The 17,288-nt window shown below is 51.7% G+C and overlaps 1 protein-coding gene across 1 annotated transcript in view; it reads left to right on the top strand.

The window, feature by feature from the left end:
- The window catches only part of fam117bb (family with sequence similarity 117 member Bb), a 136,974-nt gene extending 125,538 nt beyond the window's left edge, over positions 1–11,436 (top strand). Inside the window, exons 5-7 of the mRNA XM_041868811.2 lie at positions 4,277–4,709; positions 10,472–10,595; positions 10,913–11,436. Coding sequence (XP_041724745.1) covers positions 4,277–4,709; positions 10,472–10,595; positions 10,913–11,324 — 969 coding nt within the window. The 3' untranslated portion in view covers positions 11,325–11,436. The remainder of the gene's footprint in view (positions 1–4,276; positions 4,710–10,471; positions 10,596–10,912) is intronic.
- The last annotated feature ends 5,852 nt before the right edge of the window (positions 11,437–17,288 follow it).

Genomic DNA, 17,288 nt, shown 5'->3' with positions numbered 1-17,288 from the left:
AGGATTTGTGTACAGATCCTTGCAACATGGGGCCATGCATTATCATGCTGAAACATGAGGTGATGGCGGTGGATGAATGGCACTACAATGGGCCTCAGGACCTCGTCACAGTATCTCTGTGCATTCAAATTGCCATTGTTAAAATGCAATTGTGTTCGTTGTCCATAGCTTATGCCTGCCCATACCATAACCCCACCGCACCATGGGGCACTCTGTTCACAACGTTGACATCACCAAACCGCTCACCCACACGATGCCATACATATGGTCTGCGGTTGTGAGGCCGGTTGGATGCACTGCCAAATTCTCTAAAACGACGTTGGCTTATGGTAGAGAAATGAACATTAAATTCTCTGACAACAGCTCTGGTGGACATTCCTGCAGTCAGCATGCCAATTGCACGCTCCCTCAAAACTTGAGACATCTATCTCCCGTGTGGCTCAGTTGGTAGAGCATGGCGCTTGCAACGCCAGGGTTGTGGGTTCACATACCACGGGGGACCAGTATGAAAATGTATGCACTCACTACTGTAACTCACTCTGGATAAGAGCGTCTGCTAAATTACTAAAATGTCTGTGCGTTGTGTTACAAAACAGCACATTTTAGAGTGGCCTTTTATTGTCCCCAGCACAAGGTGCACCTGTGTAATGATCATGCTGTTTAATCAGCTTCTTGATATGCCACACCTGTCAGGTGGATGGATTATCTTGGCAAAGTAGAAATGCTCACTAACAGGGATGTAAACAAATCTGTGCAGACATTTTGAGAGAAATAAACTTTTTTGTGCGTATGGAAAATTTCTGGGATCTTTTATTTCAGCTAATGAAACATGGGACCAACACTTTACGTTTATATTTTAGTTCAGTGTATTATGGTCTGTAGCTTATCATGAGGTATTCTAACTCAGGCGAGCAACAACTCCAGACTTCCTTAACAATAGAGAACCGCAAACCAACTGTTGTTAACAAAAAGACACACCCCTCCTCCCTTCGTCTTACCAGATTCTGGTCTTGACTATGCATAGACAAAAACCAGCGAGATGTACAGTATATCCGTGTACGCCTTCAGCCACGACTCTGAGAATATTCCAGTTCTTCAGGTCCTGTTGATAGGATAGCTTCGAACAGAGCACATCAAGTTTGTTCTCCAGTGATTTCACGTTCGCCAATAGAACAGAGGGCCATGGCGGTCTACTCGCTGATTTAGCCTCGTCAGAGTGCTGGCTCGCCTGCCTCTCTTTCGCGGAATGTCCAGAGCTGTCGACTCGTTGACGTAGACATTTTCATCCAAATTAAGGTTAGTGGTCGCTGTTCTGATGTCCAGAAGCTGTTTTTCGGTAATAGGAAATGATGGCGGAGACATTATGTACAACATTTTTTACGATCAGTGTAAATTTTTTGGGGAAAAATTGCAGAACTGGTCAGGAGCCTGTAAGACGGCTCCTATCCACTGCAGCGCCATCTTCCGTTACAATTGGTAAATATTTGCTACTCTTAAAGTTCTGTACTATAGTTTATAGATTCGCTTCTGTGACGGTAAGCTAGCAGACAAAATGTCTGCCACTCAGCCAGTGGTTTTAAGTGGACTGGCCTAAACAACAGAAAAACTGAGTCCCTTCATGTTTTCTCTTTAGTCATTCCTATTGTTGTGAAGAGGGGAGTGGGGGGTTTGTTGTGAGGAGGGGAGTGGGGGGTTTGTTGTGAGGAGGGGAGTGGGGGGTTTGTTGTGAGGAGGGGAGTGGGGGTTTGTTGTGAGGAGGGGAGTGGGGGGTTTGTTGTGAGGGGGAGTGGGGGTTTGTTGTGAGGGGGGAGTGGGGGTTTGTTGTGAGGAGGGGAGTGGGGTTTGTTGTGAGGGGGGAGTGGGGGTTTGTTGTGAGGGGGGAGTGGGGGTTTGTTGTGAGGGGGAGTGGGGGGTTTGTTGTGAGGAGGGGAGTGGGGGGTTTGTTGTGAGGAGGGAGTGGGGGTTTGTTGTGAGGAGGGGAGTGGGGGTTTGTTGTGAGGAGGGGAGTGGGGGGTTTGTTGTGAGGGAGGGGAGTGGGGTTTGTTGTGAGGAGGGGGGAGTGGGGGTTTGTTGTGAGGAGGGGGAGTGGGGGTTTGTTGTGAGGAGGGGAGTGGGGGTTTGTTGTGAGGGGGGGAGTGGGGGGTTTGTTGTGAGGAGGGAGTGGGGGTTTGTTGTGAGGGGGGAGGGGGGGTTTGTTGTGAGGAGGGGAGTGGGGGGTTTGTTGTGAGGAGGGGAGTGGGGGGTTTGTTGTGAGGAGGGAGTTGGGGATTGTTGTGAGGAGGGGAGTGGGGGGTTTGTTGTGAGGAGGGGAGTGGGGGTTTGTTGTGAGGAGGGGAGTGGGGGTTTGTTGTGAGGAGGGGAGTGGGGGTTTGTTGTGAGGAGGGGAGTTGGGGATTGTTGTGAGGAGGGGAGTGGGGGTTTGTTGTGAGGAGGGGAGTGGGGGGTTTGTTGTGAGGAGGGGAGTGGGGGGTTTGTTGTGAGGAGGGAGTGGGGGTTTGTTGTGAGGAGGGGAGTGGGGGTTTGTTGTGAGGAGGGGAGTGGGGGATTGTTGTGAGGAGGGGAGTGGGGGGTTTGTTGTGAGGAGGGGAGTGGGGGTTTGTTGTGAGGAGGGGAGTGGGGGGGGTTGTTGTGAGGGAGGGGAGTGGGGGTTGTTGTGAGGAGGGGAGTGGGGGTTTGTTGTGAGGAGGGGAGTGGGGGTGATGACCTCTATCCTCCCTCTTCTTTGTTTCCTGCCCAATGGGCTCTGGGCAAAAGTAGTGTACTACACTATGTAGGGTGCATCATAGTGTACTACAGAGGGTGTAGGTAGGATGCATCTGTGAGTGGATGGGGCCGTTCCTCCCCAGAGACACTGGGCTGGATGGGACTGACTGTACAGCCTCCTAGCATGGCTAATTTATCTCCTCCAGTTGAGATGCTGTTGACCCCAAAGGTCACAAGACCTCAGAGTTGGGTTTTCATTACTCTGTTGTTAAGGACCTTCTCATTGGTGTTGTTGATTGAACATATGTCTGTGTGGGACACTGTCTATGAGTGGTATTTGTGTGACTAAATTATTTACATTCACAAGGTATGAGTGGTTGACGACACATCTACAATACACACACACACACACACACACACACACACACACACACACACACACACACACACACACACACACACACACACACACACACACACACACAGACACACACACACACACACACACAGGACACACACACACACACACACACACACACACACACACACACACACACACACACACACACACACACACACACACACACACACACACAGGACACACACACACACACACACACACACACACACACACACACACACACACACACACAGCACACACACACACACAGGACACACACACACACACACACACAGGACACACACACACACACACACACACACACACACACACACACACACACACACACACAGGACACACACACACACACAGGACACACACACACACAGACACACACACACACACACACAGGACACACACACACACACACAGGACACACACACACACACACACACACACAGGACACACACACACACAGGACACACACACACACACACACACACACACACACACACAGAGCAGCAGGACTAGTTAAGCAGTGCTGTGTTGTTGCTCCGTTGTTTCATGTTGAGTGCTAAAGTATAAGTGGTTATTGAGATGCTAATGTCCAGCCCAGAGCAGAGCAGGTCTGGCCTGATTAAGATGCTAATGTCCAGCCCAGAGCAGAGCATGTCTGGCCTGGTTAAGATGCTAATGTCCAGCCCAGAGCAGAGCAGGTCTGGCCTGGTTAAGATGCTAATGTCCAGCCCAGAGCAGAGCAGGTCTGGCCTGATTAAGATCCTAATGTCCAGCCCAGAGCAGAGCAGGTCTGGCCTGATTAAGATCCTAATGTCCAGCCCAGAGCAGAGCAGAGCAGGTCTGGCCTGATTAAGATCCTAATGTCCAGCCCAGAGCAGAGCAGAGCAGGTCTGGCCTGATTTAAGGGCCACATCCTCAGAATGCCTCAATATTGTTCCCACACAAGAAATAGAGGTTAGGCGGGGAGGAGAGGAGGGGGATGAAGGAGGAAGAGAAGTAGAGAGACTGCAAGAGAAGAGGACAAGGTCTTGCTTTCTGTTATGTGATTCAGGTCCTCCTGTACACCTTGGCCCTTGTCAAGCCCTTTGGAGTTGCATGGCTTCCACTCCTGAACCACCAACACTTTCCTCTGTCTCTCTCTCTCGCTCTCTCTAGGCCCCAATCCCAAAGACTGTCCTGATTCCCATCTCCAAGTCCTCCGTGTCTCGGTTCCGGAACAGTGTGGAGGGGCTGAACCAGGAAATAGAGAGGATCATCATCTGGGACGAGCTGCGCCCCCACGATGTCCCCGACGGACGCCGTGCCCCCCCACCACTGTCCCAACGCCCCTCCTCCCCAATCATATCACGGTGCTGCAGTAGCTCCGCCTTCCGCAGCATCAACACACAGACACCCCATGGTGGGGGAGGGGCCAGCGGAGGTGTCGTGGTCAGTAACCACAGTAACAGCAGCCGCTCCGATTCCGTCTCCCCCTCCTTCCTGACTGTCCCCACCGACACGGAGACGACGGGGGAGAGAGGGAGAGACGGAGGGGGAGAGAGCCCCTGGCCTAGTAGTGATGAGCTGCTAACAGACTGCAGAGAAAAAGGTGAGGACTGCCCTCGAGAACCACAGACACATAACAGAGACCCTCCCTCCCTACCTACCGATCAATCAATCCATTTTTTATTTATACAGAAAAATTAACACAACATGTACAGTGTTGGTTTCATGAGCTGAAATGAAAGATGCCAGACATTTTTCATATGCACAAAAAACGTATTTCTCTCAAAAGGCAACTCTAAAATGTGCAGTTTTGTCACACAACACAATGCTAGAGCTAGAGTCCCTACCAACAGACCAGCTAGAGTCCCCTACCAACAGACCAGCTAGAGTCCCCTACCAACAGACCAGCTAGAGTCCCCTACCAACAGACCAGCTAGAGTCCCCTACCAACAGACCAGCTAGAGTCCCCTACCAACAGACCAGCTAGAGTCCCCTACCAACAGACCAGCTAGAGTCCCCTACCAACAGACCAGCTAGAGTCCCCTACCAACAGACCAGCTAGAGTCCCCTACCAACAGACCAGCTAGAGTCCCCTACCAACAGACCAGCTAGAGTCCCCCTACCAACAGACCAGCTAGAGTCCCCTACCAACAGACCAGCTAGAGTCCCCTACCAACAGACCAGCTAGAGTCCCCTACCAACAGACCAGCTAGAGTCCCCTACCAACAGACCAGCTAGAGTCCCCTACCAACAGACCAGCTAGAGTCCCCCTACCAACAGACCAGCTAGAGTCCCCTACCAACAGACCAGCTAGAGTCCCCCTACCAACAGACCAGCTAGAGTCCCCTACCAACAGACCAGCTAGAGTCCCCTACCAACAGACCAGCTAGAGTCCCCCTACCAACAGACCAGCTAGAGTCCCCTACCAACAGACCAGCTAGAGTCCCCTACCAACAGACCAGCTAGAGTCCCCTACCAACAGACCAGCTAGAGTCCCCTACCAACAGACCAGCTAGAGTCCCCTACCAACAGACCAGCTAGAGTCCCCTACCAACAGACCAGCTAGAGTCCCCTACCAACAGACCAGCTAGAGTCCCCTACCAACAGACCAGCTAGAGTCCCCTACCAACAGACCAGCTAGAGTCCCCTACCAACAGACCAGCTAGAGTCCCTACCAACAGACCAGCTAGAGTCCCCTACCAACAGACCAGCTAGAGTCCCCTACCAACAGACCAGCTAGAGTCCCCCAACAGACCAGCTAGAGTCCCCCTACCAACAGACCAGCTAGAGTCCCCTACCAACAGACCAGCTAGAGTCCCCTACCAACAGACCAGCTAGAGTCCCCTACCAACAGACCAGCTAGAGTCCCCTACCAACAGACCAGCTAGAGTCCCCTACCAACAGACCAGCTAGAGTCCCCTACCAACAGACCAGCTAGAGTCCCCTACCAACAGACCAGCTAGAGTCCCCTACCAACAGACCAGCTAGAGTCCCCTACCAACAGACCAGTTAGAGTCCCCTACCAACAGACCAGCTAGAGTCCCCTACCAACAGACCAGCTAGAGTCCCCTACCAACAGACCAGCTAGAGTCCCCTACCAACAGACCAGCTAGAGTCCCCTACCAACAGACCAGCTAGAGTCCCCTACCAACAGACCAGCTAGAGTCCCCTACCAACAGACCAGCTAGAGTCCCCTACCAACAGACCAGCTAGAGTCCCCTACCAACAGACCAGCTAGAGTCCCCTACCAACAGACCAGCTAGAGTCCCCTACCAACAGACCAGCTAGAGTCCCCTACCAACAGACCAGCTAGAGTCCCCTACCAACAGACCAGCTAGAGTCCCCTACCAACAGACCAGCTAGAGTCCCCTACCAACAGACCAGCTAGAGTCCCCTACCAACAGACCAGCTAGAGTCCCCTACCAACAGACCAGCTAGAGTCCCCTACCAACAGACCAGCTAGAGTCCCCTACCAACAGACCAGCTAGAGTCCCCTACCAACAGACCAGCTAGAGTCCCCTACCAACAGACCAGCTAGAGTCCCCTACCAACAGACCAGCTAGAGTCCCCTACCAACAGACCAGCTAGAGTCCCCTACCAACAGACCAGCTAGAGTCCCCTACCAACAGACCAGCTAGAGTCCCCTACCAACAGACCAGCTAGAGTCCCCTACCAACAGACCAGCTAGAGTCCCCTACCAACAGACCAGCTAGAGTCCCCTACCAACAGACCAGCTAGAGTCCCCTACCAACAGACCAGCTAGAGTCCCCTACCAACAGACCAGCTAGAGTCCCCTACCAACAGACCAGCTAGAGTCCCCTACCAACAGACCAGCTAGAGTCCCTACCAACAGACCAGCTAGAGTCCCCTACCAACAGACCAGCTAGAGTCCCCTACCAACAGACCAGCTAGAGTCCCCTACCAACAGACCAGCTAGAGTCCCCTACCAACAGACCAGCTAGAGTCCCCTACCAACAGACCAGCTAGAGTCCCCTACCAACAGACCAGCTAGAGTCCCCTACCAACAGACCAGCTAGAGTCCCCTACCAACAGACCAGCTAGAGTCCCCCCTACCAACAGACCAGCTAGAGTCCCCTACCAACAGACCAGCTAGAGTCCCCTACCAACAGACCAGCTAGAGTCCCCTACCAACAGACCAGCTAGAGTCCCCTACCAACAGACCAGCTAGAGTCCCCTACCAACAGACCAGCTAGAGTCCCCACCAACAGACCAGCTAGAGTCCCCTACCAACAGACCAGCTAGAGTCCCCTACCAACAGACCAGCTAGAGTCCCCTACCAACAGACCAGCTAGAGTCCCCTACCAACAGACCAGCTAGAGTCCCCTACCAACAGACCAGCCAGAGTCCCTACCAACAGACCAGCTAGAGTCCCCTACCAACAGACCAGCTAGAGTCCCCTACCAACAGACCAGCTAGAGTCCCCTACCAACAGACCAGCTAGAGTCCCCTACCAACAGACCAGCTAGAGTCCCCTACCAACAGACCAGCTAGAGTCCCCCAACCAACAGACCAGCTAGAGTCCCCCTACCAACAGACCAGCTAGAGTCCCCTACCAACAGACCAGCTAGAGTCCCTACCAACAGACCAGCTAGAGTCCCCTACCAACAGACCAGCTAGAGTCCCCTACCAACAGACCAGGTAGAGTCCCCTACCAACAGACCAGCTAGAGTCCCCTACCAACAGACCAGCTAGAGTCCCCTACCAACAGACCAGCTGGAGTCCCCTACCAACAGACCAGCTAGAGTCCCCTACCAACAGACCAGCTAGAGTCCCCTACCAACAGACCAGCTAGAGTCCCCTACCATCAGACCAGGTAGAGTCCCCTACCAACAGACCAGTTAGAGTCCCCTACCAACAGACCAGCTAGAGTCCCCTACCAACAGACCAGCTAGAGTCCCCTACCAACAGACCAGCTAGAGTCCCCACCAACAGACCAGCTAGAGTCCCCTACCAACAGACCAGCTAGAGTCCCCTACCAACAGACCAGCTAGAGTCCCCTACCAACAGACCAGCTAGAGTCCCCTACCAACAGACCAGCTAGAGTCCCTACCAACAGACCAGCTAGAGTCCCCTACCAACAGACCAGCTAGAGTCCCCTACCAACAGACCACAGCTAGAGTCCCCTACCAACAGACCAGCTAGAGTCCCCTACCAACAGACCAGCTAGAGTCCCCTACCAACAGACCAGCTAGAGTCCCCTACCAACAGACCAGGTAGAGTCCCCTACCAACAGACCAGCTAGAGTCCCCTACCAACAGACCAGCTAGAGTCCCCTACCAACAGACCAGCTAGAGTCCCCTACCAACAGACCAGCTAGAGTCCCCTACCAACAGACCAGTTAGAGTCCCCTACCAACAGACCAGCTAGAGTCCCCTACCAACAGACCAGCTAGAGTCCCCTACCAACAGACCAGCTAGAGTCCCCTACCAACAGACCAGCTAGAGTCCCCTACCAACAGACCAGCTAGAGTCCCCTACCAACAGACCAGCTAGAGTCCCTACCAACAGACCAGTTAGAGTCCCCTACCAACAGACCAGCTAGAGTCCCCTACCAACAGACCAGCTAGAGTCCCCTACCAACAGACCAGCTAGAGTCCCCTACCAACAGACCAGCTAGAGTCCCCTACCAACAGACCAGCTAGAGTCCCCTACCAACAGACCAGCTAGAGTCCCCTACCAACAGACCAGCTAGAGTCCCCTACCAACAGACCAGCTAGAGTCCCCCTACCAACAGACCAGCTAGAGTCCCCTACCAACAGACCAGCTAGAGTCCCCAACCAACAGACCAGCTAGAGTCCCCCTACCAACAGACCAGCTAGAGTCCCCTACCAACAGACCAGCTAGAGTCCCCTACCAACAGACCAGCTAGAGTCCCCTACCAACAGACCAGCTAGAGTCCCCTACCAACAGACCAGCTAGAGTCCCCTACCAACAGACCAGCTAGAGTCCCCTACCAACAGACAAGCTAGAGTCCCCTACCAACAGACCAACTAGAGTCCCCTACCAACAGACCAGCTAGAGTCCCCTACCAACAGACCAGCTAGAGTCCCCTACCAACAGACCAGCTAGAGTCCCCTACCAACAGACCAGCTAGAGTCCCCTACCAACAGACCAGCTAGAGTCAACACAATGCCACAGATGTCTCAAGTTTTGAGGGAGTGTGCAATTGGCATGCTGACTGCAGGAATGTCCACCAGAGCTGTTGCCAGAGAATTTAATGTTAATTTCTCTACGATAAGCCGCCTCCAACGTCGTTTTAGAGAATTTGGCAGGACGTCTAACATGCCTCACAACCGCAGATCATTTGTAACCACGCCAGCCCAGGCCTCCACATCCGGCTTCTTCACCTGCACGGCCCCATGTCGCAATGATCTGTACACAATTCCTGGAAGCTGAAAATGTCCCAGTTCTTCCATGGTCATTTGCTAAACAAATATTTGTTTTAATAAATGACATACTGTAATTCACAAAGAGTTGCAAACACTTGTTGAAATTCTTTCAGTAATTTAACTGATGTCGCTCTATCTGTTCTCTTAACACGTATGGACTCAGAACTTAATTCTGTTCTGTTTTATTTTAGAGACCCATTTTGTCATTTGCAAAAGTGCCAATCCTACAATTTGTTTGATTTAAAATTGAACCTTTAATTAATTTGTCAAGATAATTTGGCCTTTTTACTTATTTTTTCTGTTTTAATCAAATACATAATTCATGGCAATTCATATCTTGCAGTAAAATACTTGAATCTTTAAGAAAAGACAGGTTAAATGTTTTTTAAGTTTTGATTTTCTCTTACTTTGAAAATAGTCCTAATCATAAAGGGCTAGATGATATCCAAAACAACTAACAATACAGTGAATTCATATATTTTCAGTAATTTAAATTGTTAACACAATACCACAACTCATTTTTCCAATCTTGGAGGTACACTTAATACATTTTTCTATAATTTTGCTGTGTATTTCAGATGGAATCAATAATATGCCATTTAGCAGAGGCTTTTATCCAAAGCGACTTACAGTCATGTGTGCATACATTTTTACGTATGGGTGGTCCCGGGGATCGAACCCACTACCCTGGGCGTTACAAGCGCCGTGCTCTACCAGCTGAGCTACAGAGGACCACAATCAAGGCATTCAAATGTACCAGAGGCCATCAAAATAGAGCTTTTATGGTAAAAATGTCTGGAGTAGCCAGCCGCCCCGGGGGAACCTGGCTGGCTAGCTTTTTTATTGGGCTGGCTACTCCACGTGCTTGTGGAAAAACACTGTGCCTCCCAGGCTGATAACTGATCGTGTGTGTTATAATTACTCATAATAATAATTACAGGTTGTTCTTTTCCCAGACCTCGGGCCCAGCTCCCCACTCCCTAAATACGCCTCCTCTCCCAAACCCAACAACAGCTACGTGTTCAAACGAGAGCCTCCTGAGGGCTGTGAGAGAGTCAAGGTCTTCACTGAGAAAACACAGTCAGTACTTTTTACTCCTCCTGATATCAATGCTCATGTTGTTGTTTCTTAACGCCATCCTTCTCTTCTTGTTCTGCCTTTATCTCTCTTAGTGGCTGAGCCTGCAGAGCCTTGAGATGATGATGATGATGATAGTTCAGTCAATGACCCCAGACTAGCTGAGTCAGAATGGGCTGTTATGTTTAGTGACACTTCTGTTCTCTCTGTGTGTTCGTGGTTGTCCCCCTCCTCTCCTCTCCCCTCCTCTGTTCTCCTCTCCCCTCCTCTCCTCTCTTTTCCTCTCCTCTCCCTCCTCCTCTCCTTTCCCCTCCCCTCAGGTCCAAGCCTCCCCAGCAGGTCCCTTGTCCTCTCCTGAGGTCCAAGCCTCCCCAGCAGGTCCCTCAGTTCCTCACAGGTCCAGACAGGAACAAGGTCAACTTCATCCCCAACAGTGGCTCGGCCTTCTGCCTCGTCAGCATCCTCAAGCCCCTCCTCTCCACGACAACCCAGGAACTAAACCTCAAACCCCTCCTCCCCACGAGCAACCAGGAGCTCAGCCTGAAGAGCCCCGGGGCAGGGCCCAACTTTACCTTGTCCCCACTCAGCACGCCTCTTACCGGGGCTTCCCTCAGCCTTTCTTCCCTGACCCTGGAACAGCAGGAGCAGAGGATCTCCAGAGGGACCAGTACCCTGTCTTCCTCCAGTCAGCCCCCCTGCCTCCCCCTCCCTCAACAACTGGAGAAGACCTAGAGCCTCCAACCCCCACAGGAACCCACCATCAGACCACCATAACTAGAGTCCCCTACCAACAGACCAGCTAGAGTCCCCTACCAACAGACCAGCTAGAGTCCCCTACCAACAGACCAGCTAGAATCCCCTACCAACAGACCAGCTAGAGTCCCCTACCATCAGACCACCATAACTAGAGTCCCCTACCAACAGACCAGCTAGAGTCCCCTACCATCAGACCACCATAACTAGAGTCCCCTACCAGCAGACCAGCTAGAGTCCCCTACCAGCAGACCAGCTAGAGTCCCCTACCAGCAGACCAGCTAGAGTCCCCTACCAGCAGACCAGCTAGAGTCCCCTACCAACAGACCAGCTAGAGTCCCCTACCAACAGACCAGCTAGAGTCCCCTACCAACAGACCAGCTAGAGTCCCCTACCAACAGACCAGCTAGAGTCCCCTACCAACAGACCAGCTAGAGTCCCCTACCAACAGACCAGCTAGAGTCCCCTACCAACAGACCAGCTAGAGTCCCCTCCCAACAGACCAGGTAGAGTCCCCTACCAACAGACCAGGTAGAGTCCCCTACCAACAGACCAGTTAGAGTCCCCTACCAACAGACCAGCTAGAGTCCCCTACAACAGACCAGCTAGAGTCCCCTACCAACAGACCAGCTAGAGTCCCCTACCAACAGACCAGCTAGAGTCCCCTACCAGCAGACCAGCTAGAGTCCCCAACCAACAGACCAGCTAGAGTCCCCTACCAACAGACCAGCTAGAGTCCCCTACCAACAGACCAGGTAGAGTCCCCTACCAACAGACCAGCTAGAGTCCCCTACCAACAGACCAGCTAGAGTCCCCTACCAACAGACCAGCTAGAGTCCCCCTACCAACAGACCAGCTAGAGTCCCCTACCAACAGACCAGCTAGAGTCCCCTACCAACAGACCAGCTAGAGTCCCCTACCAGCAGACCAGCTAGAGTCCCCAACCAACAGACCAGCTAGAGTCCCCTACCAACAGACCAGCTAGAGTCCCCTACCAACAGACCAGCTAGAGTCCCCTACCAACAGACCAGCTAGAGTCCCCTACCAACAGACCAGCTAGAGTCCCCTACCAACAGACCAGCTAGAGTCCCCTACCAGCAGACCAGCTAGAGTCCCCTACCAACAGACCAGCTAGAGTCCCCTACCAACAGACCAGCTAGAGTCCCCTACCAACAGACCAGCTAGAGTCCCCTACCAACAGACCAGCTAGAGTCCCCTACCAACAGACCAGGTAGAGTCCCCTACCAACAGACCAGCTAGAGTCCCCTACCAACAGACCAGCTAGACTCCCCTACCAACAGACCAGCTAGAGTCCCCTACCAACAGACCAGTTAGAGTCCCCTACCAACAGACCAGCTAGAGTCCCCTACCAACAGACCAGCTAGAGTCCCCTACCAACAGACCAGCTAGAGTCCCCTACCAACAGACCAGCTAGAGTCCCCCTACCAACAGACCAGCTAGAGTCCCCTACCAACAGACCAGCTAGAGTCCCCCTACCAACAGACCAGCTAGAGTCCCCTACCAACAGACCAGCTAGAGTCCCCTACCAACAGACCAGCTAGAGTCCCCTACCAACAGACCAGCTAGAGTCCCCTACCAACAGACCAGCTAGAGTCCCTACCAACAGACCAGCTAGAGTCCCCTACCAACAGACCAGCTAGAGTCCCTACCAGCAGACCAGCTAGAGTCCCCTACCAACAGACCAGTTAGAGTCCCCTACCAGCAGACCAGCTAGAGTCCCCTACCAACAGACCAGCTAGAGTCCCCTACCAACAGACCAGCTAGAGTCCCCTACCAACAGACCAGGTAGAGTCCCCTACCAACAGACTAGCTAGAGTCCCCTACCAACAGACCAGCTAGAGTCCCCTACCAACAGACCAGCTAGAGTCCCCTACCAGCAGACCAGCTAGAGTCCCCTACCAGCAGACCAGCTAGAATCCCCTACCAACAGACCAGCTAGAGTCCCCTACCAACAGACCAGCTAGAGTCCCCTACCAACAGACCAGCTAGAGTCCCCTACCAACAGACCAGCTAGAGTCCCTACCAACAGACCAGCTAGAGTCCCCTACCAACAGACCAGCTAGAGTCCCCTACCAACAGACCAGCTAGAGTCCCCTACCAGCAGACCAGCTAGAGTCCCCAACCAACAGACCAGCTAGAGTCCCCTACCAACAGACCAGCTAGAGTCCCCTACCAACAGACCAGCTAGAGTCCCCCTACCAACAGACCAGCTAGAGTCCCCTACCAACAGACCAGCTAGAGTCCCCTACCATACAGACCAGCTAGAGTCCCCACCAACAGACCAGCTAGAGTCCCCCTACCAACAGACCAGCTAGAGTCCCCTACCAACAGACCAGGTAGAGTCCCCTACCAACAGACCAGCTAGAGTCCCCTACCAACAGACCAGCTAGGAGTCCCCTACCAACAGACCAGCTAGAGTCCCCTACCAACAGACCAGCTAGAGTCCCCTACCAACAGACCAGCTAGAGTCCCCTACCAACAGACCAGCTAGAGTCCCCTACCAACAGACCAGCTAGAGTCCCCTACCAACAGACCAGGTAGAGTCCCCTACCAACAGACCAGCTAGAGTCCCCTACCAACAGACCAGCTAGAGTCCCCCTACCAACAGACCAGCTAGAGTCCCCTACCAACAGACCAGCTAGAGTCCCCTACCAACAGACCAGCTAGAGTCCCCTACCAGCAGACCAGCTAGAGTCCCCAACCAACAGACCAGCTAGAGTCCCTACCAACAGACCAGCTAGAGTCCCCTACCAACAGACCAGCTAGAGTCCCCTACCAACAGACCAGCTAGAGTCCCCTACCAACAGACCAGCTAGAGTCCCCTACCAACAGACCAGCTAGAGTCCCCTCACCAACAGACCAGCTAGAGTCCCCTACCAACAGACCAGCTAGAGTCCCCTACCAACAGACCAGCTAGAGTCCCCTACCAACAGACCAGCTAGAGTCCCCTACCAACAGACCAGCTAGAGTCCCCTACCAACAGACCAGCTAGAGTCCCCTACCAGCAGACCAGCTAGAGTCCCCTACCAACAGACCAGCTAGAGTCCCCTACCAACAGACCAGATAGAGTCCCCTACCAACAGACCAGCTAGAGTCCCCTACCAACAGACCAGATAGAGTCCCCTACCAACAGACCAGCTAGAGTCCCCTACCAACAGACCAGCTAGAGTCCCCTACCAACAGACCAGCTAGAGTCCCCTACCAGCAGACCAGCTAGAGTCCCCTACCAACAGACCAGTTAGAGTCCCCTACCAGCAGACCAGCTAGAGTCCCCTACCAACAGACCAGCTAGAGTCCCCTACCAACAGACCAGCCAGAGTCCCCTACCAACAGACCAGTTAGAGTCCCCTACCAACAGACCAGCTAGAGTCCCCTACCAACAGACCAGCTAGAGTCCCCTACCAACAGACCAGCTAGAGTCCCCTACCAACAGACCAGCTAGAGTCCCCCTACCAACAGACCAGCTAGGAGTCCCCTACCAGCAGACCAGCTAGAGTCCCCTACCAACAGACCAGCTAGAGTCCCCTACCAACAGACCAGCTAGAGTCCCCTACCAACAGACCAGCTAGAGTCCCCTACCAACAGACCAGGTAGAGTCCCCTACCAACAGACCAGCTAGAGTCCCCTACCAACAGACCAGCTAGAGTCCCCTACCAACAGACCAGCTAGAGTCCCCTACCAACAGACCAGCTAGAGTCCCCTACCAACAGACCAGCATAACTACAGCCCTACAATAACCAGCATACAACCATCAACACCAGACCCCTTCAGATCAGAACCACCAGCATCCTGCTGCACAAACTCCCAACTGATCCTTTTCTAATCATATGGCAGAAAAACATGTCTGCTAAAATGTTCCTCCTGGAAGACAAAAATGACTTTTGCTATGCAGCTTTGTAGTTGATAAAGAAAATAGCAAGCAGAGGTTGTAGGGTAACAAAGAGACTTCTGTAGCGATGTTTATTCAGGATAGAGTTAGATATGTTTACTACTACCACCCTGTAACCTCTGACCCTGTAACCTCTGACCCTGTAACCTCTGACCCTGTAACCTCTAAGGCATGACAGGACAGCGGACGCATGGCCCCGCCACTCCTCTCCCTTCTCTCTCCTCGTAGGGAGCAGACAAAATGGCCACCCCACAGCCAGTGGTTTGAAGTGAACTGTTCTAAACAACAGAGACTCTCATTAATCTCAGAGAAAAAAATCTAAACCTAAAGATTGTTGAATGCCCCGTTCATGTTTATCTGTGACAGTGGTAGTAGCCATCTGCATCTTGCCTGGACAGAAAATAAGTAGTCTGTATTTTGTCATATTGGGGCTTTATATCAGAAATGTATTTTTATGTATTGTGTGTAATAAACAAACAATGATACAGTGGGGAAAAAAAGTATTTAGTCAGCCACCAATTGTGCAAGTTCTCCCACTTAAAAAAATGAGAGAGGCCTGTAATTTTCATCATAGGTACACGTCAACTATGACAGACAAATTTAGAAAAAAAAATCCAGAAAATCACATTGTAGGATTTTTAATGAATTTATTTGCAAATTATGGTGGAAAATAAGTATTTGGTCACTTACAAACAAGCAAGATATCTGGCTCTCATAGACCTGTAACTTTTTCTTTAAGGGGTTCCTCTGTCCTCCACTCGTTACCTGTATTAATGGCACCTGTTTGAACTTGTTATCAGTATAAAAGACACCTGTCCACAACCTCAAACAGTCACACTCCAAACTCCACTATGGCCAAGACCAAAGAGCTGTCAAAGGACACCAGAAACAAAATTGTAGACCTGCACCAGGCTGGGAAGACTGAATCTGCAATAGGTAAGCAGCTTGGTTTGAAGAAATCAACTGTGGGAGCAATTATTAGGAAATGGAAGACATACAAGACCACTCGATAATCTGCCTCGGTCTGGGGCTCCACGCAAGATCTCACCCTGTGGGGTCAAAATGATCCAAGAACGGTGAGCAAAAATCCCAGAACCACGCGACCTAGTGAATGACCTGCAGAGAGCTGGGACCAAAGTAACAAAGCCTACCATCAGTAACACACTACGCCGCCAGGGACTCAAATCCTGCAGTGCCAGACGTGTCCCCCTGCTTAAGCCAGTACATGTCCAGGCCCGTCTGAAGTTTGCTAGAGTGCATTTGGATGATCCAGAAGAGGATTGGGAGAATGTCATATGGTCAGATGAAACCAAAATAGAACTTTTTGGTAAAAACTCAACTCGTCGTGTTTGGAGGACAAAGAATGCTGAGTTGCATCCAAAGAACACCATACCTACTGTGAAGCATGGGGGTGGAAACATCATGCTTTGGGGCTGTTTTTCTGCAAAGAGACCAGGACGACTGATCCGTGTAAAGGAAAGAATGAATGGGGCTATGTATTGTGAGATGTTGAGTGAAAACCTCCTTCCATCAGCAAGGGCATTGAAGATGAAACGTGGCTGGGTCTTTCAGCATGACAATGATCCCAAACACACTGCCCGGGCACGAAGGAGTGGCTTCGTAAGAAGCATTTCAAGGTCCTGGAGTGGCCTAGCCAGTCTCCGCGAGATCTCCAACCCCATAGAAAATCTTTGGAGGAGTTGAAAGTCTGTTGCCCAGGCGACAGCCCCAAAACATCACTGCTCTGGAGGAAGTCTGCATGGAGGAATGGGCCAAAATACCAGCAACAGTGTGCTAGTGAAACCTTGTGAAGACTTACAGAAAACATTTGACCTGTGTCATTGCCAACAAAGGGTATATAACAAAGTATTGAGAAACTTTTGTTATTGACCAAATACTTATTTTCCACCATAATTTGCAAATAAATTCATAAAAAATCCTACATCTTTTGAAGTGGGAGAACTTGCACAATTGGTGGCTGACTAAATACTTTTTTTCCCCACTGTAGGCCTGTTTTTTCAGTTCAGTTCTCA

The sequence above is a fragment of the Coregonus clupeaformis genome, unplaced genomic scaffold (genome assembly GCF_020615455.1).
Source record: "Coregonus clupeaformis isolate EN_2021a unplaced genomic scaffold, ASM2061545v1 scaf0075, whole genome shotgun sequence".
NCBI lineage: Eukaryota > Metazoa > Chordata > Actinopteri > Salmoniformes > Salmonidae > Coregonus > Coregonus clupeaformis.
This window is presented reverse-complemented; position numbering and strand designations above follow the sequence as displayed.